Source organism: Phycodurus eques, chromosome 12 (assembly GCF_024500275.1).
Source record: "Phycodurus eques isolate BA_2022a chromosome 12, UOR_Pequ_1.1, whole genome shotgun sequence".
In the NCBI taxonomy this organism is placed as follows: domain Eukaryota; kingdom Metazoa; phylum Chordata; class Actinopteri; order Syngnathiformes; family Syngnathidae; genus Phycodurus; species Phycodurus eques.
The window spans coordinates 3,464,636-3,487,493 of record NC_084536.1 but is presented as its reverse complement, the minus strand read 5'-3'; the positions used below and the strand labels follow the sequence as shown (position 1 = coordinate 3,487,493).

At 42.2% G+C, this 22,858-nt stretch overlaps 4 protein-coding genes across 7 annotated transcripts; 1 reads left to right on the top strand and 3 right to left on the bottom strand.

The window, feature by feature from the left end:
- Positions 1–178: 178 nt before the first annotated feature.
- cracdla (cracd like a) lies at positions 179–9,302 on the bottom strand. Of its 2 annotated transcripts, XM_061692024.1 has the most exons (11): positions 9,110–9,302; positions 8,373–8,457; positions 8,126–8,251; positions 7,318–7,462; positions 6,587–6,731; positions 6,363–6,524; positions 5,972–6,202; positions 4,151–5,129; positions 2,969–3,732; positions 2,463–2,565; positions 179–2,392 (listed from the first exon to the last, which is right to left on the bottom strand). In XM_061692024.1, the coding sequence occupies exons 3-11, from the start codon at positions 8,172–8,174 to the stop codon at positions 2,202–2,204; spliced, it is 2,769 nt and encodes a 922-aa protein (XP_061548008.1). In that variant the 5' UTR covers positions 8,175–8,251; positions 8,373–8,457; positions 9,110–9,302; the 3' UTR covers positions 179–2,201. The 2 variants fall into 2 exon arrangements, with proteins under 2 accessions (XP_061548008.1, XP_061548010.1); XM_061692026.1 differs by lacking the exons at positions 8,126–8,251; positions 8,373–8,457.
- Positions 9,303–10,333: 1,031 nt separating this feature from the next.
- mitd1 (MIT, microtubule interacting and transport, domain containing 1) lies at positions 10,334–14,703 on the bottom strand. The gene is made up of 7 exons (XM_061692066.1): positions 14,095–14,703; positions 13,901–14,002; positions 13,388–13,524; positions 13,096–13,182; positions 12,420–12,532; positions 11,716–11,776; positions 10,334–11,635 (listed from the first exon to the last, which is right to left on the bottom strand). Exons 1-7 carry the CDS (start codon positions 14,237–14,239, stop codon positions 11,540–11,542), a joined length of 741 nt encoding a protein of 246 aa, XP_061548050.1. The 5' UTR covers positions 14,240–14,703; the 3' UTR covers positions 10,334–11,539.
- A 242-nt stretch (positions 14,704–14,945) lies between these two features.
- On the top strand, positions 14,946–17,456 carry mrpl30 (mitochondrial ribosomal protein L30). Of its 2 annotated transcripts, XM_061692588.1 has the most exons (6): positions 14,946–15,204; positions 15,751–15,822; positions 15,902–16,048; positions 16,160–16,233; positions 17,112–17,257; positions 17,356–17,456. In XM_061692588.1, the coding sequence occupies exons 1-5, from the start codon at positions 15,169–15,171 to the stop codon at positions 17,242–17,244; spliced, it is 462 nt and encodes a 153-aa protein (XP_061548572.1). In that variant the 5' UTR covers positions 14,946–15,168; the 3' UTR covers positions 17,245–17,257; positions 17,356–17,456. The 2 variants fall into 2 exon arrangements, with proteins under 2 accessions (XP_061548572.1, XP_061548571.1); XM_061692587.1 differs by lacking the exon at positions 17,356–17,456 and having other exon boundaries at positions 17,112–17,346.
- Positions 17,457–18,340: 884 nt separating this feature from the next.
- txndc9 (thioredoxin domain containing 9) lies at positions 18,341–22,805 on the bottom strand. Of its 2 annotated transcripts, none has more exons than XM_061692586.1 (5): positions 22,768–22,805; positions 22,045–22,237; positions 21,611–21,729; positions 19,639–19,893; positions 18,341–18,791 (listed from the first exon to the last, which is right to left on the bottom strand). In XM_061692586.1, exons 2-5 carry the CDS (start codon positions 22,216–22,218, stop codon positions 18,677–18,679), a joined length of 663 nt encoding a protein of 220 aa, XP_061548570.1. In that variant the 5' UTR covers positions 22,219–22,237; positions 22,768–22,805; the 3' UTR covers positions 18,341–18,676. The 2 variants fall into 2 exon arrangements, with proteins under 2 accessions (XP_061548570.1, XP_061548569.1); XM_061692585.1 differs by having other exon boundaries at positions 22,739–22,783.
- Positions 22,806–22,858: the final 53 nt, after the last annotated feature.

The window sequence follows — 22,858 nt, the reverse complement described above, 5'->3', positions numbered from 1 at the left end:
GAAGTGGGACAAATCAGAATCAGAATCAGAATTAGAATCATCTATATTTGCCAAGTATATACCAAAAACACACAAGGAAGTTGGAGCCGCTCTAGTACCACGACAGACAGTCAATTGACAGAGAACGCTTTTAAAATAAAGACACAAAGACACTGACAAAAAAAAAAAAAAAAAAACAGTCACTGAGCAGTAAAGGGTTGCTAGTTATCTGGTCATGCCGGTACAAATTTTTTTTTTTTTTTTGACAATTGTGCAAAAAGATGCAGAGTCCTCTAGTACTTAGAGCAGTTTGAATGACTAATATTGCAATAGTCCGGTGCAATGACCATTGTGCAAAGGGCGCCGAGACCTCAAGGAGTGTATGCGGTTTAAAGTGACGATCAGTGCGATAATCTGGGACAATGTCGATTGTGCAAATGTTGCAGATACTCCTCAATCAGTGTGCAAGTGGGGCAGATGCTACTCTGGCATGAGTGGCCAGTATTGGTCAACAGCAGATATGCAAATAGAGCAGCGTGGCGAGACTACAGGAAGTTGGACAACGTTGGAAAAGCGGACGCCGATTGGTCAATATCACCATAAATGTTGCTATTAATTGATTTATTTTTTAAATTCAGAGGAGGTGGAAGAACGGAAGATGAACGAGGATTTTAAAAAAGCAAATTAAATGTTTTGGATTTGTTGTTTAGGGACCTAAAGAGTTTTGCTGAAAATTTTTGTGTGCCTCAATACAGATGAATACATTTCAAGACATTCCTTGTGCACTTTTATTTTTATTTGTTTAGCATTAGGTTAGGTTCTGCAAATTAACACCTCCCCTAAAAATCTTTAGCATTACTTATAGATGCCACAAGATGCACTTTGCACAAAGCACTAAGTGAAGCTCCCCAACTCACTTCAACATATTGTAGTTCCTCGGCACCGACATCCCACAAGGTGGCAGCAAATCGCTACTTTTGTCGAAACAATACCTCCAAACAGCTGCAACAGTTTTCTCTGGCTTCCTTCATATTCCAAAAACATGCGAGTTCATTGAAGACTCTAAATTGTCCAAAGGTGGGATTGTGTGTGTGAATGGTGGTTGTTTGTCTGTCTGTGCCCTCCGATTGGCTGGCGACCAGTCCAGGGTGTACCACGCCCCCCCCCCCCCCCCGCATGAAGTCAGCTGAAACAGGCTCCAGCTCACTGAGACCCAAATGAGGACAAGTTATATAGAAAAGCATTTGATAGATGGATATCGCTATGGTTTTAACGCCTCATCCCCACACGCAATCCAGCGACAATGAACATTAATATTAGAAAATCTTTTTATTCGTCATCCACCCAATAAGTAGCAGTAAAATCGCATCCAGAAAGATTATTCATTTTGAAGTTGTCATGGCGAAAACTTGACAGTATATTACAGTTCAATACACAAACCTTTGGATAGAATTACAAATGGAGTGCACTGGTGCAACCCCGTAGCCCGCTAAAGTGCAGTTGGCCCAAAGCAAGGGCGAGGAACTGCTTTCTGATTTCAGTTTCCACACTACGATTTATTTTGAAATATGATATCATTTGTGGGTTAAATGATCTTGAGCCCCGCGACCCTTGTGATGATAAGCAGTATAGAAAATGGGTGGATGGATGGATAGATGATTTTGAGCTTTTTGTAAGTTGCAGCTGTGCTGTATTTTGCCAGATTGTGACATCAAAATTTGGAAAATCTACATTACGCTGAGTTTCTCCTCTCATAACATGACCAGCTGGCTTGGACGAACATGGACGGACAACACAGATGTGCCCGCCGCATGCGCCACATACACGCCGCCGCACGCTAAAGTGTCATTCGGCGACTTGGGGAAGAAGCGCTGCCACCACGTGTGAAAATACAATCCATGCTTTTTTTGCAGTTGGCACTCCGTTTTTTTTTTTTTTGGAGCGCAAAGTAGCCACCTCTAGCTTTGCCCCCAGTCGTCATTGCAACGAAAACCACTCTCACCTTGGCACACCCTGCAGTAGAGGAGTCGGGGTGAGCAGTGGGTCATTTGCACGAGACGAGACCTCCCCCTGAAATCCAGCTAATTTTCAAATTCAGGATGGGAAAAAACTGAAAGGATGTGCTATGATTCTTGATCCTTAGGGTATTTGGACAAAAACAATGTATTTTAAATTGTGTGGGAAAATAATCTCAATATGTCTTTTATGTTTTGTTTGGGTCCTCAGTCCATGGTCTTGTCACTCCACGCCATGGACTTCCTCTTGGCCAGCTCCATCCAGGAAGGCTGAGAGCTGTCAGGCGTGGACCTCAGGATGGGTGACGAGGAAGGCGACTGAGAGGACCCCAGGTTTTTCCGCATCCACTTCTCCTCGCGAGGTCTGTCGGCAACTCTGGCGGCGGGGCTCTGGGACTCTGGAAGGAAACACGACGTCACCTCGCTGCGGCATTTGATTTCAAAATTGGCGAATGGGAACGCACGCACCCGCGAGTTGGAAGCCTTCTCTTCCTTCGGGTTTTGTGTCTCTTCTGTGTGCGAGGAGCTCACTCGATGGCTTGCTTTCCAGTTGCGCTTTCCTCAACTCCACCTGGGGAATATCGGGGATCATGCAATGATAAAACAAATGTGGATGAAGATCTGATAAAAGCGGTGGTGGGAAGTACTTGGTTACTGAAAAATGGATACTACTTGGGTCAGTAACTTTCTTATGCCTACACATAACTACGTGTTTGCGCCTGCGGTGGCTGGAATATATACCCCACTGAGTCGTCGTCGGGCTCTTCCATGCCGGGCCAACGAGGCGCTCTAAAGCGGCCACGCCATCCCAAGTAAGTAAGTACACTTCAGAATCTGTACTTTGTATCTTTTACTTCACTACTTCTCCTTTTACCACTCTTTTTGTGTGTTTACGCAAGCAGCTCTACTTAAGTACAGAGTTTGAGTACGTTTGCCACCTCTGAACAGAAGACGGTTAACAAAGAAGTACGAACCCCCTTCGTCGCCGGGGGAGTACACCACTCTGCCTGTCTCTCCAAAAACGCAGCCTTCTCGCTGACTGATCCAGGCCGAACGCTGCGCTTGCCCAGCAGTGAGGGGCTCTCCTTTTCCTGCACGGTCCTTCTCTCGACGTCCACTGGAGGTGTTGTAGATTTGGGCTGGTGTGTTACAGGTTGGAGACCTGGGTGGCCCCAAGGCGTCGGATGCCGGCCCGAGGTCTGGTAAGACTGCGCCGGAGATTGAGTGAGGACAGCGGTCCCCGCTCCAAAGTGAGATGGACTCTCCGACAGGGGAGCAGCGCGTGATGGAGATTGGGTCGCCCAGACATTTATTTGCACGGCCGGCTGACTTGTTCTTATGTGTGATTGTCGCGCTTCCGGTTCTTCCCAGGCGTCGACGGTTGTCTTCTGAGATGATTCGCTGTGCTCCGTTTCCCATTTGCTGCTATCGTGTACTGTTTTTTCACATTCTTGTAGTCTCGTAGTCTGAGATTTCCCATTTAAAGTCTCACCAGAATTGGGCGTCTGCGCTGGTGATTGTGGAGGGCTACTCGTAAGGTCCTTAGGAAATCTTCTTGCAAAAAGCTGGTGGAGGCTTCTGGTCTTTTCCATGGCCAGACTTACCCAGGATACCTCAGATGAAGCCGTTCGCGGGGTCGACCGAGGCTCCAGCGACTGATTCGAGGAGGTTATTTGGACGTCCGTCGGTAAGGTGGGAGCATCGCAGGTCGGCGGAGGCTTGCACGGAGGGGCTAGATCTGTGGAGGCAAAACACGTTTTTTGACGCGTGACGCATCATTTAATAGCCTTAAAGTTGGTGTCTATGTAAAATCTAATGACCAAAAAAAACAGAGCACGGTAATACCACCCATATCAGTTCATTTAGTACCTAAATTAATGGTACTCAAAAAACCTAGTTTATTATTCATATAATAGGTACCAAAAAGAGGTTATTCTGGTTACCAAATGAAACAGTAGCAAAATCCAATTGGGGGAGGATCAGTTATTTTGGTAAACAAATGTAAGAGTAGAAAAACTGACAAAAGTACAGCTCAGTTGTTTAGGGCACCCAAAAGAAAGGGTACCAAAACTTATTGTGGTACCTTAACAGAACAACAGGGTCAAACCATTTTTTCTTAGGTGCAGCAAAAACAAAGGGTGCTATCATAAACCCACCTGTCAGAGGGAAATTTCCTGCGCTGGCATTTTTGGACAAGCTGTCATTATCCCTACTTTTTTGTCTTTTCAGTCCCTCACTTGGGTCCTCGCTCAACTGCTTCCTCGACTGACGCCTGGAAGATCCGTCCGACCAAAATCTCATAGAGTCGGAGGTGGAGCGCAGTTTAAAACCAAACATCGTCTTTCTTTCTTCATCCCTGACTTCCGCCTTTGTCGCCACAACGACCTCCCACGCCTCCTCCCGGCTGCTCTCCGCTTCCCCCGATGGAACGTCGTCTCCGATTTTAGCCGATTCCGCTTGTTTTACACTATCCCGCCTTTCCCACGGAGGACCCGAGCCTTGTATAAGTCTTCCCACTACGGAAGCTCTTTCTCCCGGCCGCAGATCTTTACGCTCTTCCCTTTGCCTCAGGCTCGACCTTATATCCTCAACTGCCTTGTGTCTGGACCCCGCCTGTCCCACAAAACTGCCCGATCGGGGTCTGTCTTCGATGCGGCTCTTGACAGAGGTCATGGAGAAATGGAAGGATCCGGATCCGGGTCTTTTTAGTCCTCTTTCGCCGTCTACTTCGGCTTCATCCTGCGGACAAACGTGCGAGGACTTGGACACCGCTGATGCACGGGATGAGACGATGTCGCTCTTATCGAGGCTCTTGACTTGAATCCCAGGATCTTCCGAGCTGTCCGTCGTCCGCTTCGCTTCTAAGTACGGACGCGGTCCTTCGCTCGACGTGACAACTGCACGTCTCTGAAGCTTCAATCGAAGCTCCTGGGAGGACACAGGAGAGAGTCTGCCAGGTAAGGCGTGGTCCGGCGCGGCCTCCGACGGGAACGCTTCCAGCTGGGCGTATTTTGGAAAGGATCCTCGGGATGCATTGCTTCCGCCTCGTTCGTCTTCCGGCATCGCATCCTCCCGATCGTGTTCGTCTGTCACGGGTTCAGGATGGTTGTTCGTGTCGTCCACCTTCGTGTCAGGCTGCCAAAGAAAGTGGACAAAAGTCGATGTGAGAATGCGGTAATCCCTCGTTTATCGCAAGGGTTCGGGTTCCAAACCACCCCCCCGCAACAGCTGAAATCCACCAAGGCGTGACCACCTTATTTCTTTTTTGATCATACATATTTTCACGTTGTATGAACCTCTCCAGACTCTTATTACTCTCTTATTACTTTGTATAATCATGAACACCTTTTAAACTCTTACACATTTAGTAATGCACAGTAGTACTGTACACTATGTACATTTAATTCATTCAAATATGTGTTAATAATGATTTCTTTTTTTTTTTTTTTTACAGTTTTAATGTTTAGGCTCCACTCAAAATCTTGCTATATGGTAAACTATGCGCGATATGAATATGAAAAAAAAAATCTGTAATGTACCTAATCGGCAATAGGGCAACCGTGACATAGCGAGGGAACATAGTTGTGTTCAGAATAACAAAACTGTATTTTATTTAAATACATTTAACCAACATGTTGAAAAAAAAAAAAAAACCCCAACACAAACAAAGAATCATTGGATTCCAAAAACAACAACAGAAAATAAAAATTGAACAAATGTTCAAAAGGGATTCAAAAGGAATTTTAGGGCGCATATGCACCAACTCCTGCTGGCAATAGTGAAAAACTATGAGTAATAGTTGAATATTGTTGATGGCTGCCTCTATTAATAGTTAAAACCATAATGATACCACAAACTGTGATCCAAAAAGACTAATATCATTTCAATCTCTTGGTACGAGCGTTGGCTTGTATCTCGAAAAAGGCACCGCTGTACAGTATATGACATCGCTTAAGGTGGCAAAGAGGCTCACTCACTTCGGCTAGCCTCTTCTTGGTGCTGGCCCTCTGGTTGCGGGGCTTGACGGACATGCGGTGTCGTGCCGCGGACGTGTCCAGGGAAGGGGTGAACTTGGCCGGAGCGCCGAAGCCCAACGGGGCCTCGCGAGGGGAAGTGACGGCGGGGACAGACGGGGTGAACGGCGGGCACGGCGCGGCGGCGGCTTTGAAGATGGGAGAGAGTGGACGTGATCTTGGCTGAGATAGCACCTACGAAGAAAAACACAAGAAAATATTCTCAATGGAAACATTTGTCGCACTTGTATGAGAGTGAAATGGTCCTTCCAACAACGTACAACATTGCCTGCAGTGTTCTAAAGACATTTGTATGACCTGATTCCCATTCCCATTGTTTTCTGTGGATTTTCACCTTGCCGAGGGCTCCACGGGTCGCAACATCCACCGTCGAGACCTCAGGGCTCTTATGAGGAGGAAGGGCGTCCTCGGAGCGGTCTCCCTCGTCCTCTTGTCGCCTGACCGGCAGCACGAGAGGCGGCGGCCCCAGATGCATCTTCTGCCGCTGAAGCGTCATCTGTGAAAACGCAGCATCGCCTGAGTTTCAAAATAATAACAATAATAATTGATTTCACTTACCTGTAAAGCTTTGATTTTGCTGTGAACGTTCTCCTGGGACAACACCCTGACCGGCTCGTCGTCGGCGTCGTCTGTCCGCACCTGGTTGGCCCAGAAGATGCTGTCGTGGGAGAGCGCTCGAGAGCCCATAATTCCCTGGGGGCATCTAAAGAGACAATACACCCGTTTAGTGACAACACCCAGCCATTTTCGATCCTGCGCCAGAAGCGCCAATAGCTCAATTATGAATGCAGGACCATGAAATAATGTATTGTGAAATATTTATATTTTTTTGTTTGTATGCTTTTAAAGTAGAACAGTTTTGCTGGGCAACAGGAGAGTTTAATAAAACGACTACTACAACGATTATAAATTTATGGCATTTTATATCAAAACTACCAGCGGCTTCAACCTTTTTGTAGTGACACAGAATGTGCATAACCGACAACAGCAAGAGCCAGACGCTCTTACCAATAGCAGTAGCACTGCTGTCAGTGTCAGTCAAGGAAGATACAGACGACTTGTCAGTTCATAATCATCAAGAGAGATTTTAAGGATCTTATCTTATCTAGCTAAGGAAATTTCTCAAATTCAGATAAATTGGTATTCTACTGAAAACATATTTATGCATTTAATTAATTAAATACACATTTAAGTAAAAAAAAAAAAAAAAAAGTAATACAAAATACAATGACGTCCTTTTATGTATCGAATTGTGCCACTTTTGGTCCTGGCGACATGATGAGACTTACGGCAAATCTTCATCAGATCCCAACGCCTTTCCCACATGGATGTCGCTGGCTGACTGGCTGAACTTGGCGCTGGAATCCCCGCCGGCTCGCTTGCTCCTCGCAAACAGACGAGACCTCAGCGCCGTTATTCTGGAGTTTCGCGGTTCTAAAAGACACACACACACACACACCTTTTAGAATGTTGAAAGGGACATATGATGGAAAACTGACTTTTTACTGTTTGTACACAAATAGTCGTGTCTCTGGAGTCCCTGCTCAAAGTTCGGCATCACATGCTGCATGTTATGAAACACAGCAAGAGGAGACTCCTGACCAATTTTGAGACGGACACAACAGAATGGTTAGTGCTAAACTTTTTGTCACTTTGAGTTTCTGTTTGCGTGTTCATACGGAGGTAACGTTTTTACAGCTTTTCTTGTCATCTACTGTCACGCGGTGAAGTTATCATTACAAGAAATATTAGAATGACAAACACTTCTCGGCCCGACATGACATAACAATCAAATGATTTACGCGCTTCTTCTCAGAATCGATGGCTGATAAAGCTCTTAGCTCATCTGCACTTTTAACACTGTGGCTCTGCTTCTCTTCGGATGGAGAAACTTGATGTAATGCCACAAGTCGGCCCGAATCTGAGCGGGTTGCCTTCTGACACATTTTCTGACTTGTATGTAATCAATTTCACTCTTGATGGCTGGCCAGGCTCTCCAGAGACCCAACGTGTTGTATAAAAGCAATTCAAAAAGACACTTTGCCACTTGAGGCGATGCATGTGTGCCAGCTTTGATAGATTGCTAGAGAATCTCACCCGAAGTATCCTCGGCGCCCTCCTCTGTATCCACAGAGAAGCCCTCCATTTGTCTGCCTGGTACAAACCGGTCTGCACGCAAGCCCAGACGACAAGAAGCGACCAGGACAGGTTCCCTGCTTTTCCCTGGGTCACAATATATGACATTGTTTGCACGTAAGTAAGTTGCGCAATAAGCCTGAAGAGTTGACACACGGACTTGAGGTTCAAAGGTTTATTGGTTTTATCACGAACGGACGGGACCAACCTTCGCTGTCAGAGGGTGGGGCGCGCACACTTTCGTCCTTTTAACGAGACGACTGTGCACTGGTGGGACACTTCATTAGGTACACCTGCAGATGAGGTGGAATCAGATTATGAATGTTAAATAATCTGACGCATTTTTGATGCACTGCTTTGTGCCTTGCACAACCCCTTCATGAAGGCGTTATTGATTTACAGTGGTTGACTTACTTCTACACTTGTTTTCAAATCAAACTCGACAGGTTTCGTTTTCCAGTTTTTCACTTTCAGAAGTGCCACATTTTTTTCCTTAAGGAGCTAAATTGTTGTCCAGCTGACACACTGCTGCAAACCTGTTTCCCTGTAAGTCACTATGGCTCATTTCTGTGCTTTCGTGCTGCGGGCGTCACAGATTTGCTCCAGCTCGGGCGAGCCCGGCGCTAAGTGCTGTTGTCAACACAGCGCCTTCGTATCACGATAAAGACGAGATGTGTCAGCTCGCGAAAGCAAAGTCCAGACTGCACCTCTCGTATCAGCGGCCCGCTTTTGACAAAGACGTGAGCCCTGATGCGAAACGGGCCGAAAGTTCATTTCATATCATTTCATATGGGCCGTGTATGGGAATAAACGCAGCTAACGCACAAACACACGCATGCATGAAGCCAGAAGACAATTTTGGAAGGATGACAAACTTCTCATCACAGCAGCAGCAGCAGCAGCAGCAGCAGCAGCCCCCGCCCCCCCCAAAATAAAAGGAAGTACCTCAATGCACCGCAAAGTCGTCGTCCCGGGACCCCCTCGGCTGTGTCGCCCCCGAGTTGTCCTGTCAACGTCCTGTGATGTTTGAACCTGCAGGCTTGTCGTCCACATCTGCAGAGAGGGAGGAGGAGGAGGAGGAGGAAGTGGAAGAGAGCGAGAGGGAGAAGGTCACTCCATGCACAAAGACAAAAGAGGACAGAATAGAACGAGACAGCGGAGGAGGGAGAGAGCGTGAGAGAGATACTCCATTACATTAGCAGCACACTGTGGCCCTCTGCGCTAAGCTCCTTATAAAACACTAACCTGATTTTGGGCCCAGAAATGAGAGGAAAGGAGGGAGGGGAGAGGAAGGGAGTGGGGGGGGGGAATGAAAGCTGTAGTTGGAAAGAGGACAGGAATGAATGTTCACACTCACTAGTTCTCAAAGGGGAGTAAAAAAAAAAAAAAAAGTGATAAAATGGCTTATTTATACATGTGAATTGTTTTAATAGCAGATGCTGTTTGGCCTTCTAATCCAACTACTACGATGTTAACACAAGGGCGTCCAGCTCATTTTTTGTCGCGGGCCACATTGCTGGCACGGCTTCCCTCGGAGGGCCGTCGTGACTGGTGAACCATATCACGTTTCATCATGGCCTCATCACACTATTTCGTGGCGGCCGCTCAATAGAGGGCGCGAGGGTGCCGCCCCACCGCTTCGAGGTCACTTTGAAAAAGACAAAAGTGAAATCATGAAAATGAAAGGAGATTTTTTTCCAGAAAAATATTACAAATGATACATTTTTAGATTCATCTTAATAAATACATTGAACACATTGTTAGCTTAATGGCATAACACCCCGAGACATTTTGAACTTATTGTCACAATATTAATAAAAAATATATATATATTGATGTGTTTGCAAAAATTGACTTTTTTTTTTCTTCTTCTTCTTTATGTCCGTGTTGGTTCTCACCCATCCAAGTCACGGTAATTCGCGATGGTTGAACCGAGTTAACTGGACATTTCTTCTCTGTTGAATTATTTTGTGTGTTCTTTCTCGTTTTCTGGAACTTTTCAAATATGACTTAGGCAGCAATGCTATTATGCTAACACGTTAGCAAACCAGAACATTGTCATTTATGCACAGCGTATCAATGCTCAGATATGTTTTGCATACATTTTTATATACATAGCATGTAATACACAGCACAGGATAAAACTCTTACTCGACACTTTACAGTTCGGGCGCTGGTGGGAACTAATAGTGTAAAAGATGTGCTACATTCTAAAATGTCTTTCACGGACACAGTACTTTATATTTTAAATATTTAAGGAATCATTCTAACAAATATAAAATTGTATTTTGACCTGAATACATAATTCGTCATATCGATAGTGTTGAGATAAAAGACATTCCCACACACTCGAGACATAATTCACTATATAGGCCACTGGGCTGCAGTCAGAGGGAAATGACCCGAAGCACATCCACATTTTCTATTTTTATTTTTATTTTTCTGGCCGTCACACAAATCCTCACCCTCACCCACAGCACCAAGACAGCTGTTGATGTGGATTACCCCACCGAGCCGTGCAACGTATTGCTTAATTCAGCCATTCATGGATTGAATGCATGTCATCTATCCGCCAGAAGGCCAAAAGTGATGACATATAACACCAATATATCTTTTCTGTTGTAATTATGAGTCTTTGTGTTAATTTGTTTGTTTGTTTTTGTGGCAGCTGCGCTGACCTGCGGGGTGCATGCGCCCCTCTCCGGGATTATAATTTCCCCTGGTGGGCCGCATGCATGCAGATGACATATCGAGATTAAGGCCGATAGATAATCCGATCATAACGCCGGTTCAACTCACAAGGCTCACAGTTCATTCACATATTTCGGCAATATCGACGGGCCACAACATTAGGTACGCTCGCACAGACAGGTGTCACACTCAGGAGACGTACGCTGTGATTTACTAATTCATGATGATTCCAGTTAAATTATAAACTTTTTTTTTTTTCAACCCCAGTCTAAAAACAATTGGAAAAGTGCTGTTAAGATAGTGGCCCTTTTTTTTTTGGTCAATAAATGTGTTGCATTTAAGATTGGACTGAATCCTATACATCATGTGTATTTGTCAAATAAAATGAATCGTAACAAGCGATGACAAACAAGGAAGAAACAAGATGCATTCAAATCTTATAAAGATCTGTTATTACAATAGTTCACCAATCAAACCCGACTGTCTTCCCCACTATAAGAGCATTACATGAAAAAAGACATCGGCTCCCACTCATATACATACAATTGTAAAAACTCCTGCTTTGTTACATTTTACCGTGAATATTATACAACATAACATTTATTTTAAAAAGTCATGTATTGTGCAAGTCAATGATACAGCGTCATTAACTGTACTGTGAATGTCAATGACTGGGTACGCGTCTCATAGGGTTTTGGTGTGTTTCGTGTGGAAAACGTCTACTCTGGTCTCGTGGCACTGCCTGAGGTCAAAGTCACAGTATCCAATTGAGAAGCGTCCCTGTGGGTTAATCACAAGGACACATAAGAACACGTACGCCGTAAATACAAAATATAATCTTGCAATGTACGCTGTCTCACTTTTGGTCTCTTGAAGTAATCCAGCCCTCTTCCAATCTTGATGATCCAGCCGTTATCAAACCTGCAATCATTTCAACGTTTATTTTGGATGCCTCCACACAAGGGCACCAGTGATGGCAAAATGGAAAAAAGTGATCACTATCACAGGAAAGGTTTTGTCTGATTTTATGTCACAGAAAGAAAGAAAATGCGTCTTTCTATTTAGTGTTTGCAAACGTCTGGTTTCTTGTAAATCCACAATTTTTTTGTTTTATGTGTTAAAGTACGCCAATAAACTTCTTTTTTTAAACTCGCATGACAGTCAATGAAAGCGCATATGAGGAATGAATAATCTTATTTTTAGAACATTTTAATATTAACAGAATGGTTAACTTCTCTTTACACGTAGGCAGTTAAGAATGTTAAAAAGTGAGACGAGTCGGATGTGCGTGCGACACAAATCATTTTATATTTACTTCTCAGTAGAGTGTTGTACTATATCGTTTTTACCATTAACTGTTAAATATGACTTAGTTAATCAATGTCTGATGGCAGAGACATTTTAGTTTCAGACTTTTGCAATTCTTCTCAATAATTTCAACTATCATGTCATGGGAATGATGTTGATGATTATTATTTTAATCTGGTAATACTATATTCTTTACACATTTTCGTCCACGATAGCCGCTACTGTGGACATGTGTGCGTGGAGTGTGCTGTAGTACCTGATCTCCCTGTCGTGGATGGTGGAGGAGTACTGCAGGTCCAGAGTGATCCCGTGAGTACTGAGGTTCTGCTTCAGCTCGGCCAGGGCGCTCGTCTGTGGGCCGCCGTCCGCCTGCGGAATAGCGCACGTTAATTAATGCCAAGAAAATAACCCCGGAATGAAATATCAAGTATTATGTACGCAATCGCAGATAGGGGCGGGCCTTGATTATATGAAATGATATTCCAAGTATATTACAATTTGTGTCACATGATACTGGAGTTCAAAACAAAATAAAAATACAGTTAAGAAAAAAAGTTCGACAAAACGGTACTAATAAGGGCAGTGCTGTGAAAAAGTATTTTCCCAAAGTCTTGTTTTTTTCATAGCCTCCCCACTTTCAATGTTTAAGATAATCAAACAAATGTAACTATCAGACAAAGATAACCCAAGTAATCATAAAATGCAGGTTTTATGAAAATGGTGCTTTTAACTGCTGTTTTGATTAGTAACAGTGTTCAACGCAGTTAACTATTAAATGTGTGTGAACAACAGCATCTCTGAACTGCTAGAATTACATTTGCTACCTGTTTTCTTTATGATGGGAAAAATTAAGTCTATTGGAGGGATGCATTTTTTTTTTGTCTTAAGTAGAGGTGCTATGAGACCTTGCTGGTTAAAAAACAAAAACGTACGTCATCTGATGATGTGAGGAGATGGATGGTCTTCACCTTGCAGGATGCTTTGAGCAGCATCTCGCAGAACCGCAGGAAGTTGTACAGCTGTTGTGCATACAAACAGAACTTGTCATTGTTCGCTGTTGTTTCTTTGCTCTGTTCTCTCCTCTCTCTGTCTGGCCCCTCTCAAACCTCAATCAGTCCGGCTGCATTTGCAGTGAATATCCGTGACACTAAATAATAACTACAGAGGGAATACAATAATTTACATACTACATAAAAAAAGTTGTTGTGTATTCATTGTTCGAACCTGGTGAGTGTGTCGTATGTACGGGTCTTCCACCCAAACCTCGGTGAGAGCACCGCTGATGTACGGCTTGAAGACAGCCTCGTAACTGTAACCTGTGGCGTCGTCCGCTATCCTTACCTGCTCGTGGTACTTTCCGTCTGAGAACCCAGCGAGAGAGAGAGAGAGAGAGAGAGGGAGGGGGGGGTATCATGCAACAATCAAAACATATATCTTCATTCATTAGGCTTGCAGCGGAGTTGTGGATTATCCAAGCTGATTTTTGGTTAGAGGTGGGGACACCAGCGAATTGCAGGACACATAGATAAACAACTATTCATATTCACATCTATGGAGAATTTAGAGCAATCTAAGAATCAATCTAGATCAATCTAAGGATGTAATTGGAATGTGGGTATGCTGTGTCAAAATTAATTATTGTTTTTTTTTTTTTTTTTGCCAAAAAGGTGACATTGTATCCAATCAGTCATGAATTTGTCAACCTTTGCTATTTATTTATCATACTTAAATGAATACCTTCTTTCTTCTGGTTCACATGAGCTTTGATTTGCTCTGCTCTGTCCATATAGCCCTTTATCTTTCCCCTGTAGTGTCCTCTCTTCGAGTCATCGTTCACTGCTGCTTGCAAGACAGACAGCATTGTAAATAGTTAGTCCCCATACTGTAGTGTGTATGCATTTGAACAAGGGAAGACAGATGTGTGTGGAGACCTTTTAAAACGTCTATGAGCAGCTGGATGCCCTCTTGGTAGCAGACCAGAGACTCCAGGAAGCGGCCGCTCTGGTCCAACTCTACCGCCCGCTTCAGTACAGAGATGGCGGACGACTCCATACCTGGAAGGTGATTTTGAGTCATATTTCTTGCATGTGGTGATGCGATTTAAACGACTCAAGAATTCAACAGGTGACATAAAACGAAAGAAATCTCAGTATAAACATAGCGCCAACGCTTCCGCTTCCGTTCCCTGTCGGTACGTTGCTAATATACGTCCCCGCGAAACGTAATAGTTGCTTTGGTTCTGCCTGTTAAACCGACACTAAATCACGAAAATGAAACACTTAACATACTTTAACGTTTTATCTTCAGCATTTTTATTAAAAATAACAGAGGATGTAAGTCACTTGAAATGAAAGTAATTGTAAACATGGGGACACTGTTACGCCAGTGAAATATGCCCCCCCCCCCACCAAAAAAGAACTTCGTGGTTGCTTTAGTCCTGCCAGTTAGATCTGAGCTAAACCACGAAAACATAACACACGGTAACATTTGTAAACAATATGAAACCTAACAGCGAGTGCAGGTAACATAAAATGGGAGGATTACGCCATGGTGACAGCGCTTCCGTTCACTATGGGTACGTCGACAAAAAATGTCCCCAGGAAACGTCATGGCTGCTATTATAGCGAAGCTAAATCACCCCAAGAAATTCGATAAAAATGTATCTTAAAGTAAATATTGATTTATAAAGTTATAATTGAGTTTGTTTTCGTGTACTTTATGTTTAAAAACATATTTCTTTAAAACGCATGCATGTTCGTTGATGTATTTCCGGTTCCGGTGTCACTGGAAGACGAGCTCGTGTTGTCTTCTTTTAGCGCTCCAAACAAATTTTCTTTACTTATTTATCCAATTATTATTTCACCGTACTGTACATATTTTGATTTTTGTCATTTTAGATTGCGTGCGCATGCTTTCACTTGTCTTTTGGCGCATTAACCTTGTCCTGCATGTCGGGCAGATTAGAGTCCATAAACAACAGTGAATGGCTCTAACCAACAACTAAAATGCCTGCATTTGCTTTCAAGTCGACATCAGTCAAGGTCAGAATTTCACTTAATTTATACTGTTCTATTGTGGTGTTTGAAAAAATATAAAATATCCTTCCTGTCAGTATGTATCTACTCAAAATTATGTGATAATGATGAACTGTCTTACAAAATAGTCAATTCACTGCCATTGACGGCTGTTGAATTCAAGTTTTCATGTTAACATGGAGGACTGGCAGTGAATGAGTTTTTAAAACTTGAAATCCAGTTGACAAAATGATGGTGGCAAATGATTCCTGCGAAGCTTGAAACCGAGATTTTGCTTCAACCTTTTTTTTTTGTAATCAAGTTGAGTTATTCGATTTATATTTGCAGCCCTAGAAATTACACTTGATTTAATTTTTTTTAATCACTAGAAAAAAAACGTCTTCTGTCACATAAATGTCAGATGATGGCACAAGAGAAACTCCTGTCTGTGGGCCCCAAATGAGTTGGTGATTAATTAATTAATATATTGATTTATTGGGTTGTCACTGTAAAATGCTATTTCTCTGTAAAGGGTGTTTTGATTCCTGTTCTTTATTAACTGTGTTATGACAGGTCCTAACAGGACTTTCACGTTGTCTTTGGTTTGGACGCAGCAAGTTTACCAAAGCAAGAATTCCACAAGAGGTAAAAAAAAAATTGTTACCATTTTGAGCATTTAGTCTGCTTTGTAGTGCTCACGAACTTTTCTGTTTTGTCCCATCAGCTTTTTGCAAAGTGGTCACAGGAACACGAGAAATACGGTGGCGATCCCGAGCAGCCTCACAAACTCCACATAGTGACGCGAGTCAAAAGTGTGATGAGACGGCCGTACTGGGAGAAAGACATGATGAAGCACCTGGGCCTCCAGAAGGTGAGACTGGCCTTCAGACAATGTCCGTCTTTTCGCTCACTGCTCCCGAACAGGACACTTTCCGTTTGAATGAGATGACTGTAACATAATAGCGTTGTCATTGTCGTTCAGGCGCACGTGCCTGTGATCCACAAGAACACACCTGCGGTCAACAGCAGACTCAAGTTCATCAAACATCTTGTCAGGTATGAGATGAGATGCTGCATTTGTCACCAGCGCTTAGTATTTTGCACATCGTTAGCTTAGAAGCAGAGGTGCTTAAGTCATTTTTGACTGTTTTCGGAAATCAATCATCATTTTTAAAAGTTAATAAAAATGATTTACATGGCTATAATACAATAAGGTATGGCAAAGTTTTTCATTTGATCTATTTTTAATATGCTGAGTATTTTATAATTAGTCAATGCAATTTTTACATTTCAATTTATTTTAGTCGATGTCCTACAGTTAAGATTATTTATAGTTCAATGCATTTTTTATATTAGAAAAATATGCCTTAAATATTTTCAATTTCCATTTTTGTAAACACATTTTATTATATGCCCCAAATTTAATTATTGTTCTATTTGTTTTTTCTTAAGGTACCTTAGAATTTGCAATTAATTTTTATTTGATGGCATATCATTATTTGTTTTTAACTGATTAGATTCCATTATGATCCCTGTATTTCATTCTACAGTGAAACTGCTGCATACTTGCGGTTCAGCACCCGTGGATTCACTTTAATTTTTTTCCCCATGTTATCTTTTTGGGGGGGACAATTTATATTTTATTTTTCATACGCACTACATTTAGGTGTTCCTCAGTTTTATTTCATTCTTGATTTATTTTGATTAGGGGACCTAAAAATGTGATATTCCTGTATTTCATTTATTTATTTATTTTTAATTCCCAACAGTTACATATTGTTTTTTTTATTATTATTATTATGTCATCACTTTCCTAGTGTTCAGGCCCTCTAAATAGCCTCTGTCAAGACTTAGTCGTGAACTATTAAAATGAAGATAGTTGGAGATTAAATGACGATATTAGTATGAAGAATGGTAAACCTTCACCTGTTCAGGATTGAGCCGTTGCGGACTCCGTACGGTCTCCCCAGCGAGCAGGACATGGCTGACAGCTACATCAACAGCAAAGGAGAGCTGATCGTTCGACGCCTGCTGACACCGCTCCAACCCAAGGCCATAAAGTCTTAGTTCATTCACACAGGTATATCGTGTATACAGTACCATGTTTTATCAGCTTACACCATCAAACAGATGGGTCCATGGAACACATCACCTTTTTTTTTTTTTTTTTTTTTTAAGCTTTGTCAAACCGCTCTTCGGTGGTGACCCAGTTTGACCCGCGAATGACTCGCTAACCAACTCATCACCAGAAATATGGAATAAAAATAATAATTGTCGAAGCCGATGCAGTCAGTTTGTTGTATTATAACCTCCGCTAAGGATGTTTCTCATGAGTTTTCATTATCAACTGGAATTAACAGGTAGTCCATCTGCCAAAGATGTTCCCATTGAATTTTGGGAGACTGTTTAACAGACACAATTACATAAGGTATGAAATATTTTCATTCCTATCTAAAAATGAGATTTCCAATTTTAAAAGTTTCAGAATTCAAACTTCATTAGATGTCCTACAGTTAGGTTTTGTTAAAAAAAAAACAATTCCCAAAATGATTTTTTTTAAGAGTCACTGATGGTGTAGTGGTACACTCGCCTGACTTCGGTGCAGGCAGCGTGGGTTCAGTTCCCACTCAGTGACGGTGTGAGTGTGAATGGTTGTCTGTGTCTATATGTGCCCTGTGACTGACTGGCGACCATTTCAGGGTGTAGTCCGCCTTTCGCCCGAAGTCAGCTGGGATAGGCTCCAGCGTCCCGCAACCCTAACCAGGATAAGCGGTGTTGAAAATGGATGGATGGATGGATTTTTTTAAGTAAATTATATAAATGGATATTTTCATGAGATGACCCAATCAATTTTTTTGCATTAAATGCTAGTTTTTATTTTTATTAGTTCCACTACAATTGGGTATTTTATTATTTGCATTACAATAAATACATCTTTATTTACTTCTGTACTCGATGCACAATTATTTTGTTCAACATTTTTTTCTTTTACTGACCCAAAAATGTTATTTAATTTCAGTCCTAGAAGATATGTCATCAATTCTGTTGATTTTAAATATTGGACAAAAGGTCAATCTGTCTTCTATACTTTTTAAAAGGTCAAATATGAATTTCAAGTGCTCTAATTGGTGGTTATTAATTCATCACTTCACAGAACAGAGTATTTCCAGTTTTATATATATTTTTTAATGAATTCGGTTTCCCAACTCTTGCTTCATGTAGTAAAAACATTTCTAAATAAAATATCTTTGCACTAGCATGTGTCAATGTTAAAGGGCTGACATCAAGAATAACTTATTCAATAAAGAATGAAATTCCTGTTAGACTATGTTGAGCAGTTCACTATGAAATTCTCTAATGTGAAGTGATTTTCTTTTACTTATGAAAACTTTTATTCAAATGATGAAAGGACAAAGTGGTAAAAGAAAAGAGGGCCGGCTGAGAGACGCTATAAACGAGGTAGCCCAGGGAGAGAAAACGAAACGGCTTTCGGCGTGCCTCAGTCGTCGTCGTCAGAATCCGTGTCGTAGCCCCGGCCCCTGATGGTCTTCTCCACTTTGGTGAACCTGGAGTGAGGCTTCTGCGTGGATGTGGGCGGCTCCATCAGGTTACCGCTAGGGAATTAAAAATGTAATGTATTGAGGAATGTCATAAAATGAAAAAAACACACGGATGCCACACGCTTCACGGTATGTTATTTAAATGCACTGTAGTATTGAGCTGCGATTGGCTGACGGCCAGTCCAGGGTGTACCCGCCTCTCGCCCAGAGACCGCTGGGGTAAGGTCCAGCACAAAGCGGTATGGAAAATGGATGGCTGTGTGAATGTAGGTAGTTTTGAGAAATAGTCTAGCCAGACATGAGGTTAAATTTATTTATTTTCATGACAAGGTATACTGTAGCGCCATTAGCACATTCCTAACACTATTCATTTTTTAATCAATGTTACTTTGCACCTGTTTTAACCTGTTAGTATTTCTATATTAACGCAAAACACATAATGCCGTGGCTCCCCACCTCACCCCAAAGTGAAATGTGTTGTGACATGCATTCGTTCATGACATTCTGAAGACACAGTAAATGCAGGCGTGTAATTGTATCCCGTGTCCTGATTAATAGTTATCCGACAAAAAAATAAGTACATAAGACTGTGGCCTGCTCCGTGTGTGTTGTTTGATGGGTTATAATTTACCATAACATCTGTGCTAGTCTTATTCCCATGTCCCCATTCCCTGCATATCAATACACTAACATTGTGCAGGACCCTGCGATGTGACTATTGCGCGCACACATACATTGCGATGACGATGCTCAAACGATATATTTATGCACCCCTATTGTAATGTACTACCTGTATTTTTAAAGCGCGCCAGAAGAAGCGTCTCTGCATTTGCACAACAACAAGACGCACAATAGCGTCCCATTTCCCAATTCCGCAGGTGCATCTCGACAGACTACGTACCTGTAATTGATAACATCGGCGCAGCCCAGTCGCCATTCCAGCATCTCGGTGCTGAACTCGTCTGTGTTCCCCAGGTCGCCGAAGCCCACCACGTAGTCCTTTGACTTGGCGTCGATGAACAGCGCCAGGGTAGGGATGACCTTGATGCGCAGCCGCTCGGTCAGGAAAGGCGCCTTGTCCACGTTGAGTTTGATGAATTTGGTCTCCACGTGCTTCTTTGCCAGCAGGGCCAAGTGTTTGTCCACGATCTTACATCTGCATGCGTATGTGCGATACAAGTCAGCTGCCTCTACTTACACTGGGCTCATGAGAGAGAAAAACATTTGAATGACGGCCTGCAATTTTAAATCACAGCGCTACCACAACTTACCAGTGACCTAACTTCGGAGTTTTTCGGGATGCCAGCCATCGCTCGGCCAATTTTGTTTTCGAGTTGCAAGCAAAATTTTGCGTGACGCGCTTCACAACAACTAACGACACAACGTGCATTTAACCTAACACCACATAACTTTGTCTGACAAAAGTCCGCTCACCTCATGCTAAGACAACACAAAACGCCATAGACAAGATAACAAAACTAGCAACAATGAATGTTGTGGTGTTATAACCCTTTAAGCAAGTGGTATATGAACACAAACAGTGCCGCAATACATGCAGGCAAACAATATAACAATGTTCACAGGCATATATTCTTTATCCCCTGCGCAAAACTCATGATTGCATCTTACTGAGCCACTTAGTTGTGCAAGTCTTCTTAATATGTGTCTATTTTATACTGCCCTCTGGTGACCAAGGTGTGCACACCAGAAGGAATGTAATGTCAGTGGAAAGTGAAGCATGAACTTATAATGCACAAACTGTTTAATTATTTACTTTATATTTATTTTTTTATTACTGTATATCAGTAAAATACTGTAGACTAGAGGTGTAACAATTGACAACTAATCAGTAATCAAATTAAGTGATGAAAAAATGTTGGTAATCGAAGAATCGTTTCAAAACCTTGTTTAACTTAAAATTGTCCAAATCCCCGTCATTTCAGCTTCTCAAAACTTCATTATTATCTCGTAATAATCAAGCAGGAAATATTAATAATGATTCATTCCTTCATTTTCCGTATCGCTTATATTTATTATAATAATAAAGCAGACTAATTATGTTGGTTTCATCAAAAAATACTTTTCCTTTTGAAAAAAAAAAGATTAAACTATTTTGCATATTTTCTGACATTAAAAAACAACCAGTTACTGAAGCATAATCAATTAATGTTTCTGCATTTTCTCCACTGTCAATTGCAGTTTTTGAATAGAGGGATTGAAATTTAAAAACATTTTCATCAATTAATTTCAATGGGGAAAGATGATTTGTGAAACGACAGCGTGGTCATGGAACGAACTAAACTTGTAAATCAAGGCACCAGTGTAGGTTCTGAAAAAGAACAGACTGCTTTTATGAAAGCAATTTGAAAAGCGAATTCAAGCAATGACAGAAAGCAATTTGAAAAGCGAATTCAAGCAATGACAGAATTTCTGCAGTCTCTGAAGGGTAACATTTTGGCTACACTACAATTCACTGTCTTGTTGGGTTCGTCTGGATTATTTTACAGTGAAGGTCAAAGTGGACAATTCAACTAATTTTGTTTTCTATTTCCATATACATTTTAAGTGACACGGCTGTGTTTTCAACTCTGACAGACCACATGAAACAACTCGCAGGTGCCCAAATATCACCTCAGTAACTCCACCACAAGCATAATCCATAAATGATACAAATATTAAGCGTCACATAGGGTTTAGTCAGCTGCGGCAGACTCGTTCCTATTGATTTAAATGAGGGTAACCTCCACCAAATTGGCTGTTGTCTGCTATTATTTAGCTTATTTACTCATTGACACACCACTTAAAAAGCATATGTACCCTGCAGTGTATATCCCAGCCTTTGAGAAGTGAGAGAATAATAACAGTGACACCACCTGAAGGTGGAGCTTCTGTAGAAGTGGCAGACAACTTTCTTGCTCTCCTTGACCTCGCCGAAGAATTCTTTCTCACTGGGAATTTCCTGGTACTCTCCGTGTCCTTTTGACAACCACTCCTGTGATGACACAAACAAAAGAGGGAGAAACATATTCTCGCTGCACATCTGATTCGATATTATCTCTTATTATCTTATTGACTCGCAGAGAGGCCGGTTTACTCGACTGCAGAGAAGATAAGGGAGGCGTGTTCACAAGGGGGAAAAATATGACATTGCTCATTTTTGCCAACCCGGATCTCTTGTCAGCAGCACTTTCTATTTAAACTCCACTGTAAATGTAAGATTTACAAATGCAAAGTTTACTCTGCTGTGGTAATTAGACGATGAGCCCCCTCGTGTGTCTAAAAGGATTTTATCTTTTTAAAGACATACCTGCTTCTGTTTCTGGGCTTTCTTCAGCGCCTCTAGTCGTCGCTCCCTCATTTTCTCAAAGTCGTCTTCGTCCATTTCGTTGAGTTTGACCAACTCCGCATCCACCTGATCCTCCATCAGCTTGGCGGACTGCACCAGAACCTTGGTGATGTTGTCGGTCATGTCGTTGGCCATGGCTGCCCGCTTTGTCAACCTGAGGGTGACAAGAGTACAAAACTGTCACCTTGGAAACATTAGAGCATATCATCCGTAAAGACAGATAAAGTACACTTTAAAACCCCAAGCTCCAAGATTCGAAACCCGAACCTTAGAACACAATTGTAACAACACGACACAAAGCATGGACACGCCTCAACGATAGCTTGCAGTTGTTACTGTCAGGTTAACAGTGTAAGCCAATATATTGGTCACATTTCGATTCACCCAGAAATAACATTATGCTTCTTAAACAAACACGAATATAACAAATAATAAACTACGATTTTGTATTATGACGCCATTAACACCGTTTAGGTACATTATTACAGTGGCATTAGCTAGCATGCTAGAGCTAACTCGCCAATATTAATCTAGCAACGCGTTTCGTAACCAGGAGTACGAGGCGAGCCAAAGTCGAACATTTGAACCAGGTGTTAATGGATATATGTAAACCACGTAAAACGAATCGTTTGTGCGTTTAAGATTAAACACACACTTAATTTTGAAGCCAGTGCCGCTCATTACCTGATACTGGCGGTAGCTTGTAACAACCGTAAACTGTAGCGGAAGTGACATCATACATATTGCGTCACAGAGGAGACGGGTACGGAGAACT